The sequence below is a fragment of the Eucalyptus grandis genome, chromosome 6 (assembly GCF_016545825.1).
Source record: "Eucalyptus grandis isolate ANBG69807.140 chromosome 6, ASM1654582v1, whole genome shotgun sequence".
Classification (NCBI taxonomy): Eukaryota; Viridiplantae; Streptophyta; class Magnoliopsida; order Myrtales; family Myrtaceae; genus Eucalyptus; species Eucalyptus grandis.
The window spans coordinates 44,098,363-44,126,068 of NC_052617.1; the positions used below are offsets into that span (position 1 = coordinate 44,098,363).

The 27,706-nt window shown below is 42.2% G+C and overlaps 4 protein-coding genes across 5 annotated transcripts; 1 reads left to right on the forward strand and 3 right to left on the reverse strand.

The window, feature by feature from the left end:
- Positions 1-1,157: 1,157 nt before the first annotated feature.
- Positions 1,158-5,913, reverse strand: LOC104452074 (probable disease resistance protein At4g27220). Its single transcript, XM_010066603.3, has 2 exons — positions 5,703-5,913; positions 1,158-4,456 (listed from the first exon to the last, which is right to left on the reverse strand). The coding sequence occupies exon 2, from the start codon at positions 4,445-4,447 to the stop codon at positions 1,457-1,459; it is 2,991 nt and encodes a 996-aa protein (XP_010064905.2). The 5' UTR covers positions 4,448-4,456; positions 5,703-5,913; the 3' UTR covers positions 1,158-1,456.
- A 6,904-nt stretch (positions 5,914-12,817) lies between these two features.
- Positions 12,818-15,780, reverse strand: LOC104452075 (probable disease resistance protein At4g27220). Its single transcript, XM_039314593.1, has 2 exons — positions 15,527-15,780; positions 12,818-15,380 (listed from the first exon to the last, which is right to left on the reverse strand). Exons 1-2 carry the CDS (start codon positions 15,778-15,780, stop codon positions 12,818-12,820), a joined length of 2,817 nt encoding a protein of 938 aa, XP_039170527.1.
- A 4,034-nt stretch (positions 15,781-19,814) lies between these two features.
- Positions 19,815-23,392, reverse strand: LOC104452076 (probable disease resistance protein At4g27220). Its single transcript, XM_010066605.3, has 2 exons — positions 23,255-23,392; positions 19,815-22,961 (listed from the first exon to the last, which is right to left on the reverse strand). Exon 2 carries the CDS (start codon positions 22,957-22,959, stop codon positions 20,005-20,007), a length of 2,955 nt encoding a protein of 984 aa, XP_010064907.2. The 5' UTR covers positions 22,960-22,961; positions 23,255-23,392; the 3' UTR covers positions 19,815-20,004.
- Positions 23,393-24,017: 625 nt separating this feature from the next.
- On the forward strand, positions 24,018-27,401 carry LOC104450134 (pentatricopeptide repeat-containing protein At4g21705, mitochondrial). Of its 2 annotated transcripts, XR_005552377.1 has the most exons (3): positions 24,018-24,329; positions 25,293-26,626; positions 26,751-27,401. XR_005552377.1 is itself a non-coding variant. In XM_010064573.3 (2 exons), the coding sequence occupies exons 1-2, from the start codon at positions 24,060-24,062 to the stop codon at positions 26,463-26,465; spliced, it is 1,443 nt and encodes a 480-aa protein (XP_010062875.2). In that variant the 5' UTR covers positions 24,018-24,059; the 3' UTR covers positions 26,466-27,401. The 2 variants fall into 2 exon arrangements, 1 of the variants encoding a protein (XP_010062875.2); XM_010064573.3 differs by having other exon boundaries at positions 25,293-27,401.
- Positions 27,402-27,706: the final 305 nt, after the last annotated feature.

A 27,706-nucleotide genomic window follows, 5' to 3' on the forward strand; every position in this document is an offset into this window, starting at 1 on the left:
TCTCTATCTTTACACTCGCGCTTGCACAGAGACAGGCCCCTCTCTCTCTCTCTCTAATAGCTTATTTATCAATATATGGAAAGTAATTCCGTATTAAACATTATATTGTGATGGCTCTTATCATTAATCTTGACTTCGTATTTGACATTTCATCACCATATTTAACCCTAAACTTTTCTTTTCATTTTGAATTCCTCATCAGTAAGGGGTCGGAAGAGCCTGATGTGGGGTTGATGTGATTTGCATATGGCAAAATCGTTTTACAGAAAACATACATAATTTTATTTCTTGCAGCCAACATTAGGTAGAAAAGATTCAATAGCTTAAGGGAGCATGACCAAGTTGGCACAGGGAAGTACTCAGTACATGACCTAAATTATCATTAAAGTACATCAGATTAGTGACCCATTTTTATGGCGACAAAAATGATTTTTTAGAGAGATCAAAGGGAGGAATCACTTTTGGATCATCAAAAAATGTGATTGTGATGTCACATTTTCTTTTGATCGAGATTATTAATTGACAAGGAAGTTGATACTATTGATCTAAAGTCATTTGCCTAGTTTTCAGGGAGATCAATTGGTGTGCGGATATCCACACAACCGTGTACGTAGGAAAGATATTCTTCGACGGGGGTTGGAGTTCAGCTGCACAGAGAGCAACCCAATGTGTCGAATCAACAATGTTCAATAAACCGACCTGCCTTAATAACAGGGCATTCGTCAGCAATTTTTTTATTTTTTATTTTTTTATTTGAGGACTAGTCTTATCATTGGGACAGTTCATACTAAGGATCCCGATCAATACCGTCGCATGTTCCAGAGAAAACAGCGATCTCAACCCTAGTATCTGTTCCTCCCATGGCACGACAACCTGTGCGAGATGCTCTGGCGAGTGGTCTAATTAGGTACCCGCGCGAGTTCTTCCGCAATCAAAGGCGGAATCACAAGGATGTACTCTTGTGCGTAAATAGACATGTAACCTGGAATAAATTTACAGTAGCCAAGGACGACTCCTCTTGATCCTTTACTTCTTTGACACACCTATCCATAGCAAAGAGGACAAAATCGTGCCTGCTCGGGGTGCATGAGATCGCAGCTATCTAAGTGCGGTTGTGCAGTTGTGCTCGTTGCACTCAGAAAATGCTACCATGGATCGACAAAAAAAAATGATGCAACCCCAAAATAGGTAAAGTTCACATGCGGTTGAGCTACGTGGCACGATCACACTTGAACTTCACTCACTTTCATTAATATATATAGATACGGACAAGATATGTATTCACTAGTGTATCGTATGCGCCATACATGAGTTGGACAGTATCACATCCCTTGGATCGTGCGTGTCCTACATGACCCGCACAATTTAACAATCCAACAGTTGCGGTGAAGTGCGTGCATAATGTACCTACATCACCGAAGAAAAACCCAATTCTCTTGCACTACTCGTCTCTGACTCACGGGTCAAGCAAGGACTTGGAAAGGGGATGGTTCCACATCACCGCTGATTCCCACTCACCTATTTGAATCTTAAGTTCTTGTAGACAATTAGAAGGAGGTTCCCCATCTCGAGGGAGTTGCACAAGGAGAGAGGTGCATGCTAGCTTCGGACAATTGATTAGGGATACTCTTTGGAGAGAAGGACAGCTTATTGTCGCCCTGCATATGCTTTTTAGTGCAGGAAGACGCCATAACCGTAAGGTCTTCATCTTATTGAGGGATGGAGGGGAAGCGAGATGAACATGATTGGCCTCACTCCTCGTATAGCTCCCACTGGTTTCCCCCTCGCCCTGACACTCAATATCTACTTCCGTCATTTCTATGACCTCCTCCATTTGATCACAGCCTACGATAAGAAGCTTCTCCAGGTTTGCAAGGAGGGGTAGCAACACATGCGTCAGGAGCCTCTTCATTTTCTTACAATCAGAGATTTCGAGTCCCTTGAGACCCCAAAACTTGTTACCTTCATGTAGCACTCCTGGGACTGCAGGCGTAGCAGCACAGAGTTCTTTCTCAGCTAGCGCACGTAGATCCTTCATGCCTATGAGTTCTAGAAACTCTAGGCTTGGAAGAAAAGAAGATGAGGATTGCGACACTGACACCACATACTTCATGCCATGTATTTCCCCCAGTGTGCACCTCTTCAGTTTGGAGTTTGTTATGCTTGGAATGTCCGTCAAGCTCTTAAGCCCATCAACTGCACCTCGGATCTCCAAGTGCTGAACATCTTTTGGGAGCATGGCGGGGAGTTTAAGTCCATCTCCTCTGACACAAAACCCATGTAGCCTCACTGTTCTACTGAAATTGGGAAGACTCCTAAGGAGAAGATTTTTACCCGAAGGACCTTCAACTAACTCTAGTTCCCACTCCTTGGGACCGCCAACCTGTAAATGTTCCACATACGAGTCATAGGTTTGGACATCGCCAAACTTGCAACTCAGCTTCTCCAACTTGCTCAAACTCATTATTTCCCGAGCCTGTACTGTCAAGCTGTTGCGCTGACCCTTAAGATAAAGGGTTTGCAGATTAGAGAGTTCTGGCAGAATTCCCAGAGGCAATTGCTTTAGTCCTGAAGAGCAAAAATCCAGGCATCTTAAATTCACCAATTCCCGCAGCCCTTCAGGGACTTCTTCAATCCCACTTTCATAGAGATCCAACGTTCTTAATGCCTTCAGTTTTGCCAATGAAGGCATGTGCCGTAAATTGCGACAAAAACGCAATAACAAATGCGTGAGGTTCACCAGGTTAGAGATTGAGCTGGGCAACATCTCAATCATCGTGTGGGAAAGGTCTAGAACTTGAAGGGTGGGAATGCAACTAAAGAATGAACCATCTATGCTTCCCAAGGAATGATTTCGACTCATATGAAGTTCCAAAAGTCGAGGCAGAGCCCAACTTTGCTGTTTCGCTGCTGGGATTTCTTCTATTGAATTTTTAATCAAGGACACTTTCTCTAGGTCCTTAACCCATTCTTCCTGCGCTGGAAGTGTGCTCAAACCTAGCCCCGCTTTCACCATGCATCGAGAGCCCATCACATTGATTGCCATGTCCCTAACTAAATCATGCATCTTCAAAAATTCGATTTCGGATATCCATGATCTTTCCAGCAAGCACACGTTGACTAATTTATTCATAATGGTGTGACCCCTATCATACTGTGCTTCAAGACTTTTCAAGTCACTAAAGAAATCGAGATAAACAAGATTTCGCAGCAAGTCTGTGGTTAAAATTTTAAAATCCTCAGGGTACAGTGCCAGGTGCAGGAAACACCGTTGCACGACTGGATCATTCAGGCGAATGAAACTGAACTTTAATATTCGGAATACCTTATCTTCCATGCCTTTACCTTCAAACCTTGCTTCTTTCAACTCTTTCAGGGCACTTCTCCACTCGTGAATTTCCTCCTTCCCTCGCATACTTCCGGAAACCACCACGATCCCAAGAGGCAATCCTGCACACTCCTTTGCCACAGACTTCGCAACACTTTCTACTTCAGGAGTGAAAACAACTCTCCGTCCAAGATTTTTTACAAACAGTTGCCAGGCTTCATTTTCAGGAAGCGACTCTAACTTGATCAGTTCATCGCATTCCATCTGCCGACATATGTCCAAGGACCGAGTTGTTAGAATTAACTTACATGCATCCACACCAAGCGGAATTCCAATCTCCTGCGGATCATAAGTGTGCCATAGATCATCTAAAATGATGACAGTGCTTTCTCTCATCAGTAAGTGTGACAATTCAGCAGCCCGTTTGAGCTTATCTTCCTTCTCTCTCAGGGCATGGTTAAAACATTCCGATATCATTTGTTGCAACTTGAGAACATCACGTTCTTGGGACACTGTCACCCAGAATACTTTCCTCGAAGTGCTTGCCTCTTCTAGGAGACGGTTATGGATATGGGTGACAAGGGTTGTTTTTCCAACTCCACCCATACCATAAATGCCGATGGTCAATACGTCATCTTCCATCAAACGAGACAGCACTTTATTTAGATTTTGTCCGGAAGCCTCACCAACTAACTCCTTAGTCACCAACTCATATGCCCTGGTATCTTCTTCGGCATGTGTGAGCCCACCAGAAAATCCACCTTGCTCTATAAGTTCCTCCGCCTTCGTGGTCAATTGGTTTATTTGATTCACCAAGCTTACCCGTTGACGAACTCCCCCTTCTGCAACTCGTGGTTCTAATCCCGAGATGTCGCCCCTTAATCTCTGGACATTTATCTGCCAGTCCCCAACTTCTCTCTTCCTTTTTTGTCCGAGCCTTGATTCTGCATATTGAACTTCCGTAAGGATGTCAGATTCCCTGCCAGTTAGTCTCTCCAGCTTTTGATGAAGGTTATCCATCTTCCCACCAACATTAGTGAAAGAACCGACCGTTCGAGCAAGACCAATGCTCGCGCCCACCGTTTCCATCGCTTCCTTAACCATATTCAGCTTGTCCATTCCTGCAGCCTGAAAGGACAAATTTACCCATATTCAGCTTAACCATATTCAGATTGCTTTTGAATGCAATCTTTCTATTGAGATCATATCTACCGCAAACAACCCAAACATATGTCTTTTGTTTACCAAACTACGGTTTGCATACCATTTTTTCTTGGGATAAAGATATAAATGATCCTTAAATTTTCAATTTATTCAATATGATCCCTGAACGTTAGCTTAGTGTTCAATGTTGTCCTTAAATTTTTAATTTAATATAATTCCTGAACTTTTGATATATGTTCTATGTAATCCCTGAATTATATTAAAATATTTAAAATGGTCATTTCATTAATTCAAGATTAGGAACAATATTAAATATTCTCATATAGTCAATAACTAAATTGAACAAATTAAAAATTCAAAGATCAAGTTGAATAAATTAAAAGTTTGATAATAATTCTGTTCTCGAAAACAATTTCTGTTAAGAAATGATTTTTTCGATTTCTTTTCTAGACGAGTTTCGAATATTTGAAGGTTTTCAGTAAGTATCCAAAATTCTACTCCTTAGATAGAATTGTGTTTGTTACGACCCTTATGTGACTTATAAATTCTTTTAATTTTCTAATAATTTTATTACATTTTCCTTCTTCTTTTTTTTCTTTTTTTCCCCCTACTTCTTCATCCTTTAGTCGGTCGCCAACCTTCATCATGGCCGGCAACCGACTAGATGAGGACCGGCGACCTCGTCGGAGCGTCATTGACCCCAGAGAGGCCGAGCCTCGTTGGCCCGAGCCTCAACGACACAAGGTGAGGTCAACCTCGTCCAGTCACGAGCGAGCAATGCCGGCCTCACGGTGGCTTGGTGAGGCTTGACCTTGCCAAATCTTGGCAAGGCCGACCTCGTCTAGCCGCTGACCATCACTGAGGCCAACCGACAAAAGGAAGAAAAGAAGAAAAGAAAAGAGAAAAAAAGAAAGTTATCTTGATTTTGAAGTTGCTTTCGGGAAAATAAAAAAGCGATTTTCTTTTTTATTCTCTTCCAAATCAATTTTTGAAAACAAAAACTTACCAAAGGATTTAAGTTCTAATCTCGTACATCAAAAAACTCGGACGACTCCAGTAGATCAAGAACACAAGGATGGATCAACTCTGTCTAAAAGTTCATAACGCTACTAGAAGGCAAACCCACCCAACCTCCGCTCATTGATTCACAAATCATGCGTGCAAAAAGAAGTGGGCTTCAGCTATCTAAAGAAAGAAACGACGAGCGTACCTGAAGCCAGCCGCACCAATACCTGTGGAAGAACTTCCGACGCGCAGGATGCAAAGAGAGAAGACGGACGGTGATACTGCTGTTCAAATAATATAGAGAGAGCAACTGGATGGGTTAGGGTTTTGGAGAAGCGGAAACTGCTTTATGGCCTCGGAGGACTTTATAAAACAGAGCAGTGACTTCAAGTCAACCAGCACAGTTTTCCTGATCTAAATTTCTTGCCAGGAAGGAAGGAAAGCGCTAGGAAGGAGACAATGCGGCCAAAAAAAGTAGAAAGTAGCAGTCAGGCACGACAAACATTATTAGGGGAACCGAAAGATTACTTTCAAATGAAAAATGTTTAAATTAATCAGGAATACAACTTGGATCCTTCGTGTTCAATTACAGGTTTACCTGACCAGACGGCAGAGAGTTTGACCTCTCATGTTGGGGCTGCCCGGCCTGCCTAGTTATCTAGATGAGCGGACACGACTACATTTCTTATACCTGCACAATCAAAACCTCTCTAATTCCCACCCGTATATTTTTTTTTCTTTGGAAATACAAGGAGACATTACGAGGTCTCTCATCTCAAGGTGGATCTCCTACCAGTTTTCTCCGCTTGAGCCTTTTAAAGACATGTTCAGGGCCAAAACATAACTTTCAATTAAGAAATGTTTAAATTAATCAAGAAACTCTTAATTTGTCTTTTGGAAAAAAAATGACATAAATTATCTTATATAATGTTATCCTTGAACTTTTAACTTGTTTAATATAGTCCAAAACTATTGGCAAATGTTCAATGTTATCTTTTCGTTTGCTTAGATGACAAATCATATGTTATTTGATGACGAGGATTATTATATGCTAAGTTAGATTTTTAAAAATGGTGAGTTAACATGTCCATCTTCGGTATCCATCTATGTTAGAAAAAGAAAACGACAAATTAATTATTGTCAGTTGTTACGGCACATGCCTTCATTGGCAAAACTGAAGGCATTAAGAACGTTGGATCTCTATGGCAGTGGAATTGAAGAAGTGCCTGCCGGGCTGCAGGAATTGGTGAATTTAAGATGCCTGGATTTTGGCGTGTCAAGACTAAAGCAATTGCCTCCTGGAATTCTGCCAGAACTCTAACCTGCAAACCCTCTGTCTTGAGGGTCGGTGCAACAGCTTGACAGTACAGGTTCAGGAAATAATGAGTTTGAGCAAGTTGGAGAAGCTGAGTTGCGAGTTTGGCGATGTCCAAAGCTATGACTCGTACGTGAAACATTTACAGGCCAGAGGTCCCAGAGAGTGGAAACTTAAGTTACTTGAAGGTCCTGGGGGTATTGATAATGACATCTTTGTGACTTTTCCCATTTGCAGTAGAACAGTGAGGCTACATGGGTGTTGTGTCAGAGGAGATGGACCTACATCCCCCCTCATGCTCCCAAAAGATGTTCAGCACTTGGAGATCCGAGATGCAGTTGATGGGCTTAAGAGCTTAACGGACATTCCAAGCATAACAAACTCAAAGCTGACGAGGTGCACACTGGCGGGAATACACAGCATGAAGCATGTGGTGTCAGTGTCACAATCCTCATCTTCTCCTCTTCCAAGCCTAGAGTTTCTCGAACTCAATGGATCTACATGTGCTAGCTGAGGAAGAACTCTGTGCTGCTGCACCTGCAGTCCCAGGAGTGCTATATGAAGGTAACTAGTTTTGGGGTCTCAAGGTACTCTATATCTATGATTGTAAAAAAATGAAGAGGCTCCTGACGCATGTGTTGCTACCCGTCCTTGCCAACCTGGAGGAGCTTTCTATCAAATGGTGTGATCAAATGGAGGAGGTCATAGCAATGACCGAGCAACCAAGGTCTCATCAGCAAGCCGTGCACGTAAGGTTTAAGGAGCGACTTGTCCCCGATATGGTCCCTCTCCACCCGTTTCCAGTTTCCACCATCCCATGTCATTGTACTTGATCTCTATCCGTCGGACATTATGAGATCCAGCGGAAAAATGATCAGAAGATGGTGGTTCCCCATCTCGAGGGATGTATACACGGAGCGGAATCCTTTCCATTTCGTGACACCCTTTGAGTGTCATATGCCCAAGAGAATCACAGACTATTGTGCTGCTACATATGCTTTTTAGGGCGTTTAAATCCCTTGATATTAAAGTTTTTTAGCTTTGGGAGAGTAAAGCAGAAGTTGTCTCGTTTTCTCTCACTTTTATGAGCTCCTCAACTTCGCTGCAGCATTGCACAGAAAGTACCTCCAAGTTTGCGACAGCGGTGGCAGCACATGCATCACTGATTTCGAGCATTTTCAGACCGCAGAAGGTATTACCTTTGGATAGCGCCCGTGGAAATGCATTTGCACCAGCAAAGTTCTCTTCTACCTCCACCAGGATACGGAGGTCCTCAAGTGAATCTAGTCTTAGAAAGTCGAGGCTTCAAAGAGGGGTGTATTTGTGTGGAAGGAAATCCTTGGACTGCGGACCCACTTACTCCAAGGATTTAACTCTCCCAATGATGCAGGCCTTCATGTTGGTTACCTGGTGAAATGTTGGGATGTCCATTAGGCTTCTCAGGTCATCCTCCACAAACCTTTCAATTATCACCAATTCATGCCATCCATGAGCAACGCCACTTAATCTCGCAATTTTACCATAATCTTCCATGCCTTCTCTTAGAGCCTCATCATTATGAACGCATCCATCTCAAGTCCCATTTCTTTGGACCTTTTTCATCATCAGATATGCCGCACACGGATTAAATTCATTTTCATCAGCCAAATTTGCATTTTAAAGCTTCCAAGTTTCTCATGCTCATTATCTCCCTTCCTTCCGCGTACAATTTTCTTGTCAAGGTTGAGGTATTGCAGATGAGCAAGTTTCAGCAGAGCTCCAAGAGGCAGTTTCCTTAGTTCTGACCATTCAAATCAAAACTCTTAGATTTACCAATCTCTCTAACCCTTCAGGTGCATCCCAGATTCCACTTTCTCGCAGATTTAAAGTTCTTAGCTCCTCCATCTTTGCCACAGAGGGGACTAATTCTAAATCCCTGCACCCCCAGAGCAACAGTGCAATGAGGTTCTTCAAGTTGGATGTTGAACTTGGCAGCTACTTGATATTTGTCCAAGATAGATCGACTTCAAGGAAGTGTTATTGCTCAAGCAAAGAAACTCGAGTTTAGGACACTTGGCCCTTACCCCTTCTGGGATTACCTCAATAAGATTTCCCATTAAGGGAACTCCCTCAAGATTCTGTGTCCATTTTGCCTCTTCAGGTATCTCTTTCAAATGCAACCCTGCTTTCACCATATATCTGGATCTCATCATGTTGATTGCCATGTCCCTGAGGAAGTCACGCATCTTATATTCCTCGATTTCTTGTCCAGAGATGTTAGTGCGTTTAACACTTTCCAACAAGCAGACGTTTACGCAATTTATTCAGCAATGCATTTCCCCTATTGTACTCCACTTCCCGACTTCTATCGAATATCCATGGAATATCAGATGTGCTCACTTCTTTCAATCACGTAATCCTTAGGATATAATGCCATATGCAGGAAACACCGTTGCGACATCGCATCATTTCTCAGAACACCAAAAACCTTCTCTTCCATGCATTCTTCCCTGAAGTTTGCTTCTTTCGATGCTTCTAATGCATTTCTCCACTCATACACGTCCTTCAGCCCTCTCATGCTTCCAGAAATCACCACAATCCCGAGAGGCAAATCTCTGCATTCCTGTGCTACAGACCTTGCTATATTTTATATTTCAGGTGGGAAGACTTTGGTGTGCCCTAGATTCTTCATGAGCAAGTGCCAAGATTCATTCTCGATGAGAGTCTCCACTTCGACAGAAACTAGGCATTCCATCTGGTTACACACATCCAGCTTCCCGGTTGTCAGGATCAGTTACAGCCGCTCTCTTCTACTGGAAGTCTTACCTCTTTTAGATCATACATACTCCATATATCATCCAAGATGAGGACAAATTTTTTTCCCCTCAGGAAGTTCGATAGTCTTCCAGCTGGATTAATCCTATCATCCACATTTGACAGATCAAGATTCAGACATTTTCAATCTTGTATTGCAGCTCGTCAAGGCCACATTTTTGGGATGCAACCACCAAAATGACCATCTGATTAGTGTTATGCACCTTCAAAAGCTTAATGTAGATATTGTCTTATCAGAGTGCTCTTCCCAAAACCTCCCATACCAAAAATTCATCCTTTTTCCTTCGTACATTTCTCAGCCAATTCTTAACTTCTCTCTTTCTTTTTCTTCCGAGAGTTGACTCCGCATGTTCTACTTCCACAATTATCTCTGCTTCTCTACTAATTAGACTCTCGAACTCGCTTTCAAGGATGTGCATCTTCCCAACAGGATCACTATAATTGATGATGCAACCCCAGACAATATAAAAATTACGAGCAAACCTGCTGCTTCATCGATGTAGAATATTGCATCCTGTTACCTGAAAAGGACAAGTTTAGCGGTCTGACGTGGAAGAGAAATTCTCTCTATGGGTGATTTCAATGCTATCTATACCTTTTACTAAGCCAAAAAACAACTGATATTGATTGGGATAAAATCTCCTGTAATATTTTAAGCTGATGTACATGCCAAACCTTCATTATATCTGTTCTAGATGAGCAATTAGATAATATTTTACCCGGCAAGAGAACATAAATCGAGTGATAGTCTACGTCACTAATAGTGCACTGCATTGGGAAGATATCAGTCAGAACAACAGCCGAATCAAGTCACAACTAAATTTAATGTGCTGTTTGATACTGAGGAGATCGTTTTGGACAAGTTTAATTAACCAAGCACTCAGAAGCCTTTTGAGAGTGAAACATACCAGTTAAAACCAATTAGTTGAATCAGACGTAGTGAACGGAATTATTAAACTCGAACCAGATTCTTAGAATCGGGATTTCTTTCTTTTGAGCATTATAAAATGTTGGGACTTTATATGTCATTCGATAGTGGCGGTGGATTCAATTTGGCTTTCTGACCCAAACTGAAACTATGGAAAAGACACCAACGGAAAACAGATGGTATCCATAATGCTAAACCTTCCACACAAACTGAAGGTGTATGCCTCGGATTTCTACTGATGTTTCTGGGCTGAGGGACATGAACATCATCAAAACATGCAATAGTGTACAAATATTGCGATTCAGGAGGTCTATATTTTCAAGATTCTTTATGCCTGGATAATCTGGAGAATGAAGTTTTTCCTTTTTAATATGTTGGATATGGGGGAGCCGAGCTCTCGCAGGCCTGGTTGCATCAGCTATCTCTGAGTGTTCCATGAGATGCCCCTGTCACATTATAAACGAGAGCTGACAACAACATAAAAACTACCTTCTTCTTTAACTCAAGGAATCATCATGACTGGACATATTATGTCAAGTAATGAACAAATTCGGATGATGAACTTCTGAGCATAGATTTAGCAAGTGTACCTCGACTCAGGCTTACTAATTCCGGAGAAGAAGGGCCTGTAGGCTGTGGAGAAGCAAGCAAAAGCTTCTGTGGATATGAAATGGCATTTTCTTTTGTTTTCGGTCTGACCCACCAAGTATCTATTGATCAGGAAACCTCGATCATATCCAAAGGCTCGATTTCCAGGAAAGAGATAAAGCTGAAGAAAGCCAATCCACTTGCTTCTAGGATGTTGTTTGACTTGCCGGCCTTGCAAGAGAGAGTCAATGATCCCTTGGCTCTGTTATACACTTGATGTGACTAACTCAGGAATTTTTCCTTGAATTTTTTCCCATCCTCTCCCTTCCTTTTCTTTCTTCAATTGACCCGTGACTCGTCAGAGCGCATGACCTCTCTGAATTCCTTTCCTTCCTAATCTCTTCTCTCTTCTCCAATGTTTCGTGGATCCTGTAACCACATAAACGTTGCTAAGTGGGATCAAATGAATTTTCTGTGAAAATTATTAACTTTTAACACGTGTGAGCTACTTAATTTTATACCGATAAGTTATTGAAGTATTGCGATCCATTGGTTACAGGTATTTTGTTGAAAGTGTTGCTGATCTAACAAGTTCGTCAAAATTTTGTTAAAATGGGCCCTGAGAATTGCAAGCTCTTCTCACTTTTTACTGGCACGGACGATTCTTGTCCTATTCAATGGCAGAACTATCCAATAATCTATATAACGATTCAACTTGTGTCTCGTCATGCCATTGCTTTCGTTATCCGTATGCGATGATTACGCGCATGTTTCAGGGACTGTTGATAATAAAGAGTCGATCTTTTATGGAGAAGGGAAATATTATTTTTTTTAATAATAAAATGTTTGAATGTTTTGATTATGCAATAGATATAGATGAGGGTGTTTTAGTCTTACATCGTACCCCACGAGCAGTGAATAATCGCCAGAGAACCAGAAATACGTGTAAGCATAGGCTTCTCGAGTGTTTTTAAAAAGTGATTTTTAAAAGCTCTCATTACTTATTAGGTATTATAAAACCTTTGACCGCAAAAAAAAAAAAAAAAAAAAGAAAAAAAGAAAAAAAGGAGGCACTGATAAACCACTCTGAAAACGAAAAGACCAAAAGAAAAAACGAAAATGAAGGGAAAATGAACTCGAAGATGGAGTGAAGGTGAAGCGACGACTCCGACGGCAGACGTGATTTTCGAGGTGGTACGTTCGGACCCCGGGGTTTTGGGTCTTCAGTTGGTGACTGGGACGCGATGTTTGAACGTGTTGGATTTCGGCAAACGTGAATTTAAAGTTCGTCAATGAATGCGGCGAAACAGTCGAACGAATGTGCTCGCCACCTGGTGAAGGAAAGTATCGACAGGCACGAAATGGGTAAGCTGTAGATGATTCTAGCTGCGATGGATCAGGAAGTGGAGCTCAAAAGACGGACGAGGAGTCAAAGGGTTAACAGATCATACTCTGTCATGAACCTTACGTTCTTACATTAGATGCGAAAGTGAAGAACCTAGAGGGAAAAAATCATGTGTCCATATATATAAATTCACTTCTGAGCACCAACCTCTCCGAGTCGACAACAGCAAGCAGAGGAACTGATAGCTTGCAGCAACGGAGAACACATGACACGCAGCACCATGTTCTCCCGAGCCAAGTTACTGCGGTAGCACGCTTCCAATTCACAACGTCATCTGTATCGGACATAAGGCCGAAGGAGGGACTTGTCCACGGGACTGTCCCAATTCACTGACTCCCACCATTCCTTCTCATCTTTCCCAACATGAATTGCCCGAAGACAATTATCCTTGCCACCGGGTAGTTCACCGTCATGAGGGAGGCCTACATGAAGTGCTATCCTCTCTAGCTTCTTGCATTGTTGTAGTGTTACATATTGGAGAGAATTACACATTATCGTCTTCGTACAAATGCTTTTCAGTGCCTTAAGATCCCTTAAACATAAGGTCCTTAACTTGGGGAGGCTTAGAGTGGAAGTAAGATCATCGGCTTTGGTCACTGCTATGACCTCCTCCATTGCTTCACATTCTTGAATGTGAAGATTTTCTAGGTTTGCGAGGAGGGACAGGAGCGTGTCCGTCAGAAGGTTCTTCATTTTGCAGCACTTGTAGATGTAGACTGTTTTAAGACCCCAAAAGCCTTCACCTTCAGAGATCCACCCTGGCAAAGGCCCGGCAGCAGCAGCGGCAGCAGCAGCCGCCTCGACTAGAGCACGCAGGTCATCTAACGCATCCAATTTCAGATACTCAAGGCTTTGCAGAGGAGCGTAATAGTCTGCAGGAGAACTCGAGGACAATAGCACCAAATGCTCCATCCCAGGAATTCTCTTTAGCCCACATACCCTCAACTTACAGTCTGCGATGCTTGGAATGTCCATCAAGCTTCTCATGCCATCAAAAGGATCTTTGATGCTCAAACACTCTATGCCTTTCGGGAACAGAGGAAGCTCTTCACCTCCTCCTTCCTTGATATGACAGGCGCCCAGCCTCACAGTTTTACTGCAGATCGGAGGACCAAATACCCTGGAGGCATTCTCCTCTTTGTATATAATTGGCATTATTAGTTCCCACTGCTTGGGACCGCCATCCCCATCCCGTAGCTTTAGATATTCCACATATGCATTGTATTCTCTGATATCCTTAAACCTGCACCTCACTTTCTCCAACCTTTTCAGACTGATTAATTCCCTCGCATTCTTCACTGCCAAGCTCTTGTCTGCACTCTTAAGATCAAGGTGTTTCAGATGAGAGAGTTTGGGCAGAATTCCATTGGGCATTTCTTTTAGTTTCGAATAGCCAGCATCGAAGGTTCTTAAATTCACCAGTCCCTCGAGTCCTGCAGGAGCTTTCTTAATAGCACTCCAAGATAGGTCCAATGTCCTTAACGCCTTTAGCTTCACCAATGAAGGCACGTACCTCAGTTTCTCACATTTATGCAGCAGTAATGCACTGAGGTTATGCAAGTCAGAGATCGAACTGGGCAATGTCTCAATCCCCGTATAAGACAGGTTCAGAACCTGTAGAGCTGGCATGCGGCTTAAGAACGAATAATGGATCTCTTTCAAGAAGTAATTATTATTCATGAGGAGTACCAACAGCCGAGGACAACTTGGTGATATCCCTGCTGGTATCTCCTTTATCCAATTATGCATCAAAGATACTCTCTCTAAGCCCTCTCTCCATTCTTCCTCAGCTGGCAGTTCTCGCAAGCCCAGTCCGGCTTTTATCATGAATTGGGAGCGCACCATACTTATAGCCATGTCCCTAAATAAATCATGAATCTTCAAATAGTCACGTTCATAATAAGCATGGGATATTTGAATTCTTTCAAGAAGGCACGCGTTGACTAATTTATTGATGATGGTGTAAACCATATCATACTCCTCTTCCCAACTTTTGGAGTCGCTTAGCAATCCGACCATGAGAAAATCTCGTATCAAGTTCTCTCTCGATATTCGGTGATCCTCAGGGTATAATGCAAGATGTAGGAAACACTGCTGCAGCGTCGGATCATTCAGACGTGTATAACTGAACTTTAAAATTCTAAATACCTTCTCCTCCATACAGTCTCCACTAAATCTCGCTTCTCTTAACTCATATAGCGCATTTCTCCACTCCTCGATGTCCGTCATTCCTCTCATGCTTCCTGAAATCACCATGATCCCCAAAGGCAACCCCCCACATTCATCTGCAACAGATCGTGCGACACTTTCCACTCCCGGATAGAAGACAATCGGGTGTTTGAGATTCCTCACAAACAGGTTCCAGGCTTCATCCGCAGGAAGAGGCTCCAATCTGATCACTTCATCGCACAGCATTTGCTTACACACATTTAAGGATCGACTTGTTAGAATTAGCTTGCATCTGTCAAAGCCAAGCTGAATTCCCACATCTTCTAGACTATACGAGCACCATAAGTCATCCAGAATGAGGACATGTCTTTCTCTTTTCAGATAGTGTGACAGTTCAGCTGCCCGTTGAATCTGATCATCGACATTTGACAGGGTACGGTCAAGACATTTGGCTATCTTATCCTGCAACATATGAATGCTGCACTCTTGGGAAACTGTAACCCAAAGGACCTTCCCATTGGTGGTTTCCTTTAGTAGATGATTGTGGATGTGGGTGACGAGGGTTGTTTTCCCGACACCCCCCATTCCAAAAATGCCGATTTTCAACACTTTGTCATCTCTCAGGCGAGATAATACCTTACTCAGATGCTTCTGAAAAGCATCCCTGATAATTCTACCGTTGGAAGCTCATATCCATTGTTATCCTCTGCGATGAGTGTGAGTCCACAAGTGAATTCACCTTGCTTTCGAAGTTCATCCACCTGTTTGATCAACTGTTTCACACCATTTACTAAGTTAAAGTATGAATACCATCTTCTGGCTGCAACTTCTCGCTCTAAGCACGACGCTTTGGCTTTTGTCCTTTCCACTTGTTCTAACCAGTCGTCAACATCTCTCTTCCTCTTCCTTCCGAGCTTAGATTCTTCATTTTTTACTTGTGAAACTACGTCATCTTCCTTGCGGGTTAACTTCTCCAGTTCGTGGAGAAGTGTTTGCGTCTTCTGTTCAAGACCAGTGTAATCTTTTATGAGCTGAGCAATGCCAAGTATCATCGACAGGTCCATCCCTAACACGGCGAAAGTGCAACTTGTAAGTCAACCTCTACCATTTTCCTTCCATCCCTTACCACTACCCCAAACAACTCCAATCACTTTGCCCTAAGATATTGCTAGAAAAAATGTTATTCTACACAACAATATGTTCACACACAAACGCATAATCCTGACTTCCAAAATTATAGGTTAGCAAATGCGGTGCCTCCATTTCTCTCTTTCAAGTTCCAAAATAAAAGGAGATATGAGACTCCAAAAACTTACTGTTGCGATTGCTTCTCTACGGACAGCTGCACATCATAGAACCTGATTGTTGTTGTATCTTATGGGAACGAGTTTTTCTTCTGTACTTTACACTTCAAACTGACAATTGTTCACCAATCATAGGCGAAAAAAGGAAAAAAGAAAGAAAAAAAAACAAAAGAAGCACTTTTCACAGGACCAAACATAATCATACCAAGGAACATGAGAATGCACGCAAATTTTCCCAGAAAAGTTAAAGGATGGTTGACCAATTCACCGTTTCTGCTGAATCTCAAGGGCAAAGGTACATCAAGGATCATCATCACTTTAGACATGTTTCCTCAATCTCCAAAAAGAATCAAACAAAAAATAGGACGAAAGATGGAAACCGTTTGATTGGATCATTGTATATTTTGATAAAACTCAATATGTGACGAAATTGGACATTTCAGAGAAACACGAGAGAACGAGCAAGTGTACCTTGAGCGAAGTCAAAGTGGACTAAAGAAGCTGCTGCACTTGCAAAAAAAATTCTAGAGAGAGAAGCTTTGAGTTATGGCGGAGAAAACATCATTTTGTGGTGACATCATACGAGTAAACGAAGCAGACACAAGATTTTCAATGTACGAGGATAGGCAGAAATTATAGAGAGCTAGGAGGACTAAAGTATGTCCACTTGTACTATTTAATTGCTGTGCCACCTTTCCGTTCGGAAATTGCATGCACCATCATTCTTTGAACCAGGTCAAGCCATTTTCTCCATGTAATATTAAAATGCGGATGCGCGCATGACTTGATCATTGTTAGAAAATAGTAAAATTGGTTTTGTGTTTTGACTAGCTTATTTGTCTTTTTATTGTTTTTTGGCTGTGTGTGTGTAAATAAGAGTTATTAGGTTTGTAAACCGTCAAAGAAACGTGTGCTACAGCACCACGTCTCTAAGCCGCCGGAGAAGAAAAATCATGAAGAAAGTACAAGTCTTGGGCACACAATAAAATATTATAGTTGCTGCTGAAGACTCCAAGAAGAAGAGATACGCAGCCCACGTTTCTTTTGACTGCCAAGAAGTAAAGTTCAAATTTAACTCTTGCAGGTTTGAAGTCCATGCGGTGAAGTACTTTTAGATATAGGGTTACGTTAGTTCAGTGTGTGTGAGAGAGTGAGATTTTAGAGAGAGTTTTAAGCTTAGAACAATCATCACTTCCACTGACGGATTGGGGAAAGTTTGAGCCTTGAATCCGATTAAATGGTCCCAAAATTGACGATGTTTCGCCTATGTCGTGCTGGATCAGTTTTTTCTTAATTCACTCGGCAAGCGATGAATCAAATTTTAGTGGGGGAAACTGCACCTTGTTCTTTCGAATGTTTTCATTCTGGTCCCCATTCTTTCATTTGCTTACGATTTCGTCTCCACAAAATTTATAAATAAAACCCTGCCAGAATGAGAATGTGGTATCACATTTTACTAAGCCAAAAAACAACTGATATTGATTGGGATAAAATTCCCGTTCTCCCGAAGAGTTTACTTGAAGCTGATGTACATGCCGAACCTTCATTATATCGGTTCTAGATAAGCAATTAGATAATATTTTACCTGGCAAGAGAACATAAAACAAGCGATAGTCTCCGTCACCAATAGTGCACCTCATTGGGAAGACATCAGAACTGAATTTAATGTGCTGTTAGTGTTTGACACCAAGGAGAACATTTTGGACCAGTTTAATTAACTAATCACTCAGAAGCCTTTCGAGAAATATATCAGTTAAAGCCACTTAACTGACTCAGACATAGTGAACAGAATTTGTGCACTCAAAGCAGATTCGTAGAATTAGGATTTCTTTCTTTTGAGCATCATAAAAGGTAAGGACTATAAAATGTCATTTGATAGCGGCGTTGGATTCAGTTTGGTTTTCTGACCCAAATTGAAACTATGGAAAAGACACAACGGAAAACAGATCATAGCCATAATGTTAAACATACAAACTGAAGGTTTATGTTGCAGATTTCTACTCATGTTTCTGAGCTGAGGGACATGAAGGATCACCATCAAAACATGCATTAATCTCGTGTACACAAATATTGCCATTCAGGAGGTCAATATTCTCAAGATTCTTTATGCCTGGATAATCGGCAGAATGAACTTTTTCCCTCTAAATTTGTCAGATATAGGGGAGCCAAGCTCATGTAGGCCTGATTGCATAAACTATCTCCGAGTGTTCCGTGAGATGCCCCGGTCACTTCATAAACGAGAGCTAATGACAATATAAAAACTACCTTCTTCTTTAACTCAAGGAATCGTTACATACATATTATGTCAAGTAATGAACAAATTCGGATGATGAACTTCTGAACATAGATTTAGCAAGTGTCCCTCGACTCAGGCTTACTAATTCCAGAGAAGAAGGGCCTGTAGGCTGTGGAGAAGCAAACAAAAGCTTCTGTTTTGTTTCTGGTTTGACCCACCATATATCTATTGATCAGGAAAATTCATCACATCCAAAGGCTCAACTTCCAGGAAAGAGATCAACCTGAAGAAATCCCAATATATCCATTAATACAGCTACCCACCTAGCCAATCCACTTGCTTCTTGGATGTTGTTTGACTTGCCGGCCCTGCAAGACGGAGTCAATGATCCTTTGGCTCTTCATTTATCACCTATACTTGATGTGAATAACTCAGGATTTTTTCTCCGACTTTTCCCATCCCCTCCCTCCCTTTTCTTTCTCGAACTAACCCATGACGCATCAGAGCGTACGACCTCTCTGAATTTCTTTCCTTCCTAATCTCTTCTCTCTTCTCCAATGTTTCTTGGATCCTGTAATCAAATAAACATTGCTGAGTGAAATCGAATGGATTTTCTGTAAAAATTATTACCTTTTAACTCACTTATGAGCTACTTAATACCGATAAGTTATTGAAGTAATGAAGTAATTTAAAACGATCCGTTGGTTGTGGGTATTTTGTTGAAGGTGTTGCTGATTTAACAAGTTGTTCGTCAAACTTTCCTTAACAACAGGCCTTGAGAATCGCAAGCTCTTCAAACATTTAACTGGCACGGAACGGCGCTTTGATTCTTGCCCTATTCAATGATAGAACTGTCCAATAATCTATATATTGATTCGACTTGTGTCTCGTCACGCCATTGCTTTTCTTCTCCGGATGTGATGATTATGCGCATGTCTCAAAGGGACTCCTGATAACAAAGAGTTAATCTTTGATGGAGAAGGGAAGCATTTGTTTTGTGGGTATTTAAGTCACTACGTCGTGCGGTGAAATTTACTTGTTTGGAGGTTTCTGTACAAGAACTAGAAGGTACCATGAAGAGGTGCTTCACCACGTCCCCAAAAAGCGGCATCATAATCCGTGACTAACTTTCCATGGCATCACTTGGATCTCTCCGGCTGCTAGTCTTATTACTCATCTCTTTACATTCTTCTAGTTGATTTTTCTGTTCCTTCTTTTTTTTTTTGTATAAAAACATTTCTGCGGCTTAGGGATATGACATATATTGTTCCGTGAATTTGCACATCGAGGAGAAATTTGAGCTGATAATCCTCAATGACTCGAAAGCTTAGCTGCGATGGATATCCAAATTGTGATACGAGTTCGTGCAATGAATGCGGCCAAATGAATGTGCACGCCACTTGGTGAAGGAAAGTATTTGACAGGCGGAAATGGGTAAGCTGTAGATGATTCTAGCTGTGAATGTGATGGAACAGGAAGTGGAGCTCGAAAGACAGACGAGGAGTCAAAGGTGAACAGATCATTCTCTGACACAAACCATACGTCTTACATTAGATACAAAACTGAAGAACCTACAGGGAAAAAATCATGTGTCCAGATATATAAATTCACTTCTGAGCACCACCCTCTCCGGGTCGAGAACAGCAAGCAGAGGAATTGATAGCTTGCAGCAACGGAGAACGCATGACACACAGCACCATATCCTCCCGAGCCAAGTTACTGCGGTAGCACGCTTCCAATTCACAACGTCATCTGTATCGGACATAAGGCCGAAGGAGGGACTTGTCCAGGGGACTGTCCCACTTCACTGACTCCCACCATTCCTTCTCATCTTTCCCAACATGAATTGCCCGAAGAGAATTATCCTTGCCACCAGGTAGTTCACCGTCATGAGGGAGGCTCACACGAAGTGCTATCCTTTCTATCTTCTTGCATTGTTGTAGTGTTACATATTGGAGAGAATTACACATTATCGTCCTCCCACAAATGCTTTTCAGTGCCTGAAGATCCCTTAAACATAAGGTCCTTAACTTGGGGAGGCTTAGAGTGGAAGTAAGATCATCTGCTTCGGTCACTGCTATGACCTCCTCCATCACTTCACATTCTTGAATGTGAAGATTTTCTAGGTTTGCAAGGAGGGACAGGAGCGTGTCCATCAGGAGGTTCTTCATTTTGCAGCACTTGTAGATGTAGACTGTTTTAAGACCCCAAAAGCCTTTGCCTTCGGAGATCCACCCCGGCAAAGGCCTGGCAGCAAAAGCAACTGCCTCGACTAAAGCATGCAGATCGTCTAACGCATCCAATTTGAGATACTCAAGGCTTTGCAGAGGAGCATAATAATCTGCAGGAGTATTCAAGGACAGTAGCACCAGATGCTCCATCCCAGGAATTCTCTTTAGCCCGCATACCCTCAAGTTACAGTTTATGATGCTTGGAATGTCCATCAAGCTTCCCATGCCATCCAGAGGATCTTTGATGCTCAAACACTCGATGCCTTTCGGGAACAGAGGAAGCTCTTCACCTCCTCCTTCCTTGACACGACATGCCCCCAGCCTCACAGTTTTACTGCAGATCGGAGGACCAAAGACCCTGGAGGCATTCTCCTCTTTGTATATTATTGGCAATATTAGTTCCCACTGCTTGGGACCGCCATCCCCATCCTGTAGTTTTAGATATTCCACATATGCATTATATTCTCTGATATCCTTAAACCTGCACCTCACTTTCTCCAACCTTTTCAGACTGATTAATTCCCTCGCATTCTTCACTTTCAAGCTCTTGTCTGCACTCTTAAGATCAAGCTGTTTCAGATGAGAGAGTTTGGGCAGAATTCCTTCGGGCATTTCTTTTAGTTTTGAATAGCCAGCATCCAGGGTTCTGAGATTCACCAGTCCCTCAAGTCCCGCAGGAGTTTTCCTAATACCACTCCAAGATAGGTCCAATGTTCTTAACGCCCTCAGTTTCACCATCGAAGGCACGTACCTTAGTTTCTCGCATTTATGCACCAATAGTGCGCTGAGGTTATGCAAGTCAGAGATAGACTCAGGCAACATCTCAATCCCCGTATAAGACAGGTTCAGAACCTGTAGAGCTGGCATGCGGCTTAAGAACGAACCATGGATCTCTTTCAAGAAGTAATTATTATTCATGAGGAGGGCCAACAGCCGAGGACAACTTGGTGATACCCCTGCCGGTATCTCCTTTATGAAATTATACATTAAAGAGACTCTCTCTAAGTCCTCTGTCCATTCTTCCTCACTTGGCAGTTCTCGCAAACCCAACCCAGATTTTATCATTGATTGGGAGCGCACCATACTTATAGTCATGTCCCTGACTAAATCATGAATCTTCAAATAGTCACGTTCATAATAAGCATTTGATATTTTACTTCTTTCTAGCAGGCACGCATTGACTAACCTATTAATGATGGTGTAAGCCCTGTCGTATTCTGCTTCCCAACTTTTAGAGTCGCTTAGCAATCCGACCATGAAAAAATCTCGTATCAAGTTCTCTGTCGATATTCGGTGATCCTCAGGGTATAGTGCAAAATGCAAGAAACACCTCTGCAGCATCAGATCATTCAGACGTGTATAGCTGAACTTTAAAACTCTAAATACCTTCTCCTCCATACAGTCTTCATTAAATCTCGCTTCTCTTAACTCATTTAGCGCATTTCTCCACTCCTGGATGTCTGCCAGTCCTCTCATGCTTCCTGAAACCACCAGGATCCCCAAAGGCAATCCTCCGCATTCCTCTGCGACAGATTGTGCGACACTTTCCACTCCTGGAGAGAAGACAATCGCATGTCCGAGATTCATCATGAACAAGTTCCAGGCTTCATCCTCAGGAAGAGGCTCCAATTTGATCACTTCATTGCACGCCATTTGCTTACACACGTGTAAGGATCGACTTGTCAGAATTAACTTGCATTCATTGAAGCCAAGCTGAATTCCCACCTCTTCTAGACTGTACGAGCACCATACGTCATCCAGAATAAGGACATGTCTCTCTCTCTTCAGAAAGTGTGACAGTTCCGCTGCCCGTTGAATTTGGTCATCGACATTCGACAGGGTATGGTCTAGACTCTTGGCTATCTTATCCTGCAACATATGAACACTGCACTCTTGGGACACTGTAACCCAAAGGACCTTCCCCTTGGTGCTTTCCTTTAGTAAATGATTGTGGATGTGGGTGACTAGGGCTGTTTTCCCAACGCCACCCATTCCACAAATGCCGATCTTCAACACTTTGTCATCTCTGAGGCGAGATAATACCTTGTTCAGATTCTTCCGAAAAGCATCCCCTGATAATTCCACTGTTGGAAGCTCATATCCAATGTTGTCCTCTGCAATCAGTGTGAGTCCACAAGTGAATTCACCTTGCTTTTGAAGTTCATCCACCTGTTTGATCAACTCGTTCACGTGATTTACTAAGTTCACGTAGGAATACCATCTTCTATCCGCGACTTCTTGCTCTAAGCATGACACTCTGGCTTTTGTTCTTTTCACGTCTCGTAGCCAGTCATCAACGTCTCTCTTCCGCTTCCTTCCGAGCTTACATTCTTCGTTTTTAACTTGTGAAACTACCTCATCTTCCTTACCAGTTAACTTGTCCAGTTCGCAAAGAAGTGTTTGCATCTTCTGGCCAAGACCAGTGTAACTTTTTATGAGCTCAAAAAAGCCAAGTATCATTGACGGTTCCATTCCTAAGACACGGAAAGAACAACTTGTAAGTCAACCTCTTCCGTGTTCCTTCCGACCCCAACCCACAATCACTTTGGCCTATGATATTGCTAAACAAAGCTCTGAAGATCATATATACAAAATAATACGTGCCAACACACACAAACACATATCGCATACGCACAAACTCATTGTTTCTGCTAAATTTTACGGGCAAAGGCACCTCGAGGATCATCATCTCTGCAGACAAGTTTACTACTGCATATGCAACGAAATTGGACACTTCAGAAAGACTGGAGAGTACAGACAAGAGTACCTTGAGCCAAGCCGAAGCGGGCTAAAGAAGTTGCTGGACTGCTAGCAAAATTTCTAGAGAGAGAAGCTTTGAGCTATAGCGGAAGAAAACACCCAGTTCTGTGGTGACCCCATACGAGTTAGACGAAGCAGATGCAAGACCTTCAATGCACGAGGACAGGAAAGAAGGAAGGAAAGAGAGAGAAGACTTGAGGAGGACATAAGTCAGTCCACTCGTATTATTCAACTACCGTGCTTCGTTTCGGTTCGGAAAATGCATGCATCTTTCTTTGGACCGAGTGAAGCCATCTTCTCCCCGTAAATATTAAAATGCGGATCCGTGCATGACTTGATCTTATCACTTCCTTTAGCGGACTGGGGAAGTTGAAGGACTTGGAATCTGATTAAATTGGTACAAAACATGATAATGTATCGTTTGACCTATGTCGTGCCGGATGGATCCTCCCTTGCTTCACGTGGCAGGCAAGCGATGGATTGAATTTTAGTAGGGGGAAAAATGCACCTTGTTCTTTCGGGTGTTTTCATTGTAGTCCCTATGCATTCATTTGTTTCCCATTTCGTCTGTAAAAATTACATATTGAACCCTGCCAGAATGAGAATGTGGCATCTGGGGGACGAATTTGGAGGCAAAATACTGGGATAGAGGACTAAAATGAAAGACGCGGCAGTAGGTATGGGTCGAAATGAAGAACTGCCCGCGGTACAAGGTCAAAAACATAAATTTTCGTCCTTTTCTCGTCAAAACCCCTTCTGGTCAAAGCTTAAACCCTATCACCATAGCGAAGTTCCAGTCTCGCAGCGCGGCGATGGCCTCGAGATCCTTCGCCGGTGTCCTGAAAAGCTGTCGGAACCCCTCGAGAATCATCAACGCCTTCTTGATGAGGCCGTACTCCGCGTACCTAAGGTACGTCAAGAAGGACCTGTTCTCGAGAATCAGTCCGATCGGCGACCCGAAGAAGAGCGTCGTGCCGGTTCTCGATAAGTGGGTCGAAGAGGGCAACAAGGTCAAGGGTCTTGACCTCAAGCGCATCATTCGCGACCTCCGATCTCGGAGGCGATATACTCATGCCCTTCAGGTGATCTCTCTCTCTCTCTCTCTTCTTTTTGGGTTTTTCCCTTATGTCATTTTCCATTGATAAAGCGATGGGAAGCTCATGCTTGCGAGAAAGTGCAGAAAAGTCATGGTTAATGCTCCCTGACCGAGGGACTGTCTGCACTGATTTTTTTTTTTTTTTTTTGGTGGGGTTCGAAACACTCAAATCTTTTTGTAAAATTTAAATTTTTACAAGTAAATGCACATACATTTTTATTTATTTATAATTTTTCAAGATTTATATTCTGGAGTACTGAAGAGTTCATTCTTGTGCTATGCTTTTTAGTGGGCACCTGTTTGATATGTCCATGATTGTTGGAGAAATGTCGAGACGCTTGCGGAGCAATGATCGTTTCTCATTCGCCCAAGCCAATCGTACATGCGAAATGTTGTCATTTTGAAAGGGAAAAAGGAAATCCATAAATTGTCATGCGATGCCGCTTGGTGATTGGCTTTAGTGGACGGGAATGCCATGTTTCGAGAGTACATCAACATGTCTTATGTCCAAGGATAACAGAATTTAGATTAGAGGCTAGAGCTTATGAACTGCTGCTCTAGTAAGACCGACCTTTGGACTCTAGGATAAATAAGCAGATGAAGCTAGAGATTACGTTTGTTGTTGCTTCCTAAAATAGATTGAGCACTAATCAGCTTCCGAATTTGCATTGTTTTCTGAGGACAATACGGTGGTTTACAGAGGATTATTTTCATGTCCTCTGTGTTTCTTGTTTTTGTACAAATTGTTATTATCCACTTAACATCGTCCACAGTCGACTTTGCTCTCCCTATGCATAGACCCACAAAGTGAAGTAAACTCGAGATTCATACTTTCTTCTTGCATATGCAGAATTTTTTGGAATATTGGAGCTTTTGAGTCTTAGATGCTGAGTTTTCGTTCAGCCATCGAAAATTTCTTCTGTAATGACTTTTCTTTCTCACCACACAGGTTGCTGAGTGGATGAGCAGCAAGACAGAGGGGTTATTAACGCCTGCGGACCATGCTCTGAAGCTAGATCTAATTGGTAAAGTTCAAGGGCTGGATGTCGCAGAAAACTATTTTAATAACTTAAGGGATCAAGACAAAGTCGAGAAAACATATGGTGCTCTTCTGAATTGTTATGTCAGGGAATGCGCTACCGACAAATCTCTTTCCCTTCTGCGAAAAATGAAAGAGATGGGTTATGCTTCATCTGCTCTGACGTACAATTGTGAGATGTGCCTCTACACAAACGTTGGCCAGCTCGAAAAGGTTCCCAACGTGCTTTCAGAAATGAAGGAAGCCAATATTTCTCCTGATAACTTCACCTACAGAATTTGCTTGAATTCTTACGGTGCAAGATCTGATATGGATCATATGGAGGATCTTCTGAAAGAAATGGAGTGCCTCCAGCACATGTCCGTGGACTGGTCCACTTATTCAGTTGTGGCTAATCATTTCATAAAAGCCGGCATCAAAGAAAAAGCTCTGATTTATCTGAGAAAATGTGAGGAGAATGTGCAAAGAGACTCACCTGGATATAACCATTTAATCTCACTCTATTCAGCTCTTGGGAACTGTAAGGAAGTGAAGAGGTTGTGGGCCCTTAGAAAAGCAGTGCGCAAGAGGCAGTCTAACAAAGATTACATTACTATGCTAGGTTCCTTGGTGAAGCTTGGGGAGATTGAAGAGGCTGAGAAATTGCTTCGTGAGTGGGAAGCGTCTTGTGAATTCTATGATTTCCGCGTGCCAAATACCCTCCTCATTGGATACTGTCAGAAGGGATGGCCTGAAAAGGCCGAGCAAATGCTACTTGAGATTATCAAGCTAGGGAAGACTCCCATACCAAATAGTTGGTCCATTGTCGCGGCAGGTTACGTAGACAAGGATAACATGGAGAAGGCTTTTGAGTGCATGAAAGAAGCCCTGGCTTTACAGTCCCAAAGCGAAGCATGGCGACCCAAAAACCAGGTGGTCTCAATCATACTGAATTGGGTTAAAGTGAACAGAGCAAGTGAAGTAGAATCCTTTCTTAGTTTGTTGAACACTGTACCGTCCTTCGATCAAAAGGCGATCAATCTGCTGGAGACAGTCAGTGCTGACAGCTCCAATGAGGATATTATGCAAGAGGAGAATCTTTAAAAGGAAAAGGTTGGATTTGTTAAACAAACGGTTGCCTTAAGGATTCAGAAAATTGGGCCGTATATCTTTGAATCTGCTTGTTGATGTTCGATGTTTCAGTATCCAGTTGAGAAGAAGATTCCCTATTCCTGGAAAATATCTGGGCCTTTTCTTTCTCTCTGGTATATCTTTTATACTAAAATATAGTAGCTTTGCTGTAGTAAGCAAATTCGATGGTCTGTCTTTCTTCCATCAGACCATGCCTATAACGTTCCATGTTAGCACTTTCAATTTTGCTTTTACCAGGGACTTTGTTGCCGGGTCTCGTCGCCAGCTCCTCTTTCTTTAAGAGCTCCTTTTCCTCACAGACTAAGGGATGAACCACTGTACCTAATAGCAGTTATATAAAGCATTGCTGCCGCTTCCTTTGCTAGTGCTTCGTCCCTCACCTCACAACACCCGCGGCTACTTTACATTCACTGACTTTTCAAGTTGCAATTGTTGACTTACAACGAGGGAAAGCATTCCTTCTCTATACTTGGATGGAAGTGCGGCAGAGAAGTGACGGTCAGTATTTGCTTTCGCTTTTATGTATCCAGTGATGCAGGAGACTGTTACACAATGCCGTAAACACGCACCATGACATGCCAAGGAAAAGGCGGATGATGATTGAAAGTGTTTTGATGCATGGAAGGAAGAAGAAAATGTAATGTTGAATGCGCACCAGCCATCGAAGGAGACGAGGCATGACCATGATTCATGGAAGGGCGATGGGGAAAAAGACTAGTGTCAATCACTTTGCTGTTGTTCTAGTTTTCCTTGTTGTAAGTGAATGATATCAGTATTGTGTGGTTACTTGTTCCCTGAATAGATTCAGTGGACTTCGAAGAAATCACTTTTCTTTCGCGGTTTCTACTCATTGCCTTAGTTTGATGCAAGTACTGCTGATTTCTTGTTTCTCCTGGATAGCTGAATTGTGCATTGTGTAAGCGAATATTTAATTCTTGAACTAATAAAATAAACCCTGGCAAAAAAAAATAATGATAAAAAAATGGAAAATTACAAAATTACCATCCCAATTTCCACTTCTCTCTACTTCACCCTTGAGTCCAATGCCATGGAAAACGTTTATGCAAAGTTAAATATTATTGATAGTACTACTGAAGTTCTATCTTTGTGTCCTTTGTAAAATTGATCTCCAACTGAATTTCGGTTTAGGATCGATGAAGCTAATGTTTAGCAAATTGTGGTAATCGCTACCC

Coding starts and splice junctions, on each gene's coding strand:
- LOC104452074 (XM_010066603.3), bottom strand. CDS start 4,447: ATGGACAAGCTGAATATGGTTAAGGAAGCGATGGAAACGGTGGGCGCG.
- LOC104452075 (XM_039314593.1), bottom strand. CDS start 15,780: ATGGACCTGTCGATGATACTTGGCATTGCTCAGCTCATAAAAGATTAC. Junction 15,381..15,526: donor GAAGTTGCAGCCAGAAGATG/GTATTCATACTT, acceptor TAGAATTATCAG/GGATGCTTTTCAGAAGCATC.
- LOC104452076 (XM_010066605.3), bottom strand. CDS start 22,959: ATGGAACCGTCAATGATACTTGGCTTTTTTGAGCTCATAAAAAGTTAC.
- LOC104450134 (XM_010064573.3), top strand. CDS start 24,060: ATGGCCTCGAGATCCTTCGCCGGTGTCCTGAAAAGCTGTCGGAACCCC. Junction 24,330..25,292: donor GATATACTCATGCCCTTCAG/GTGATCTCTCTC, acceptor CTCACCACACAG/GTTGCTGAGTGGATGAGCAG.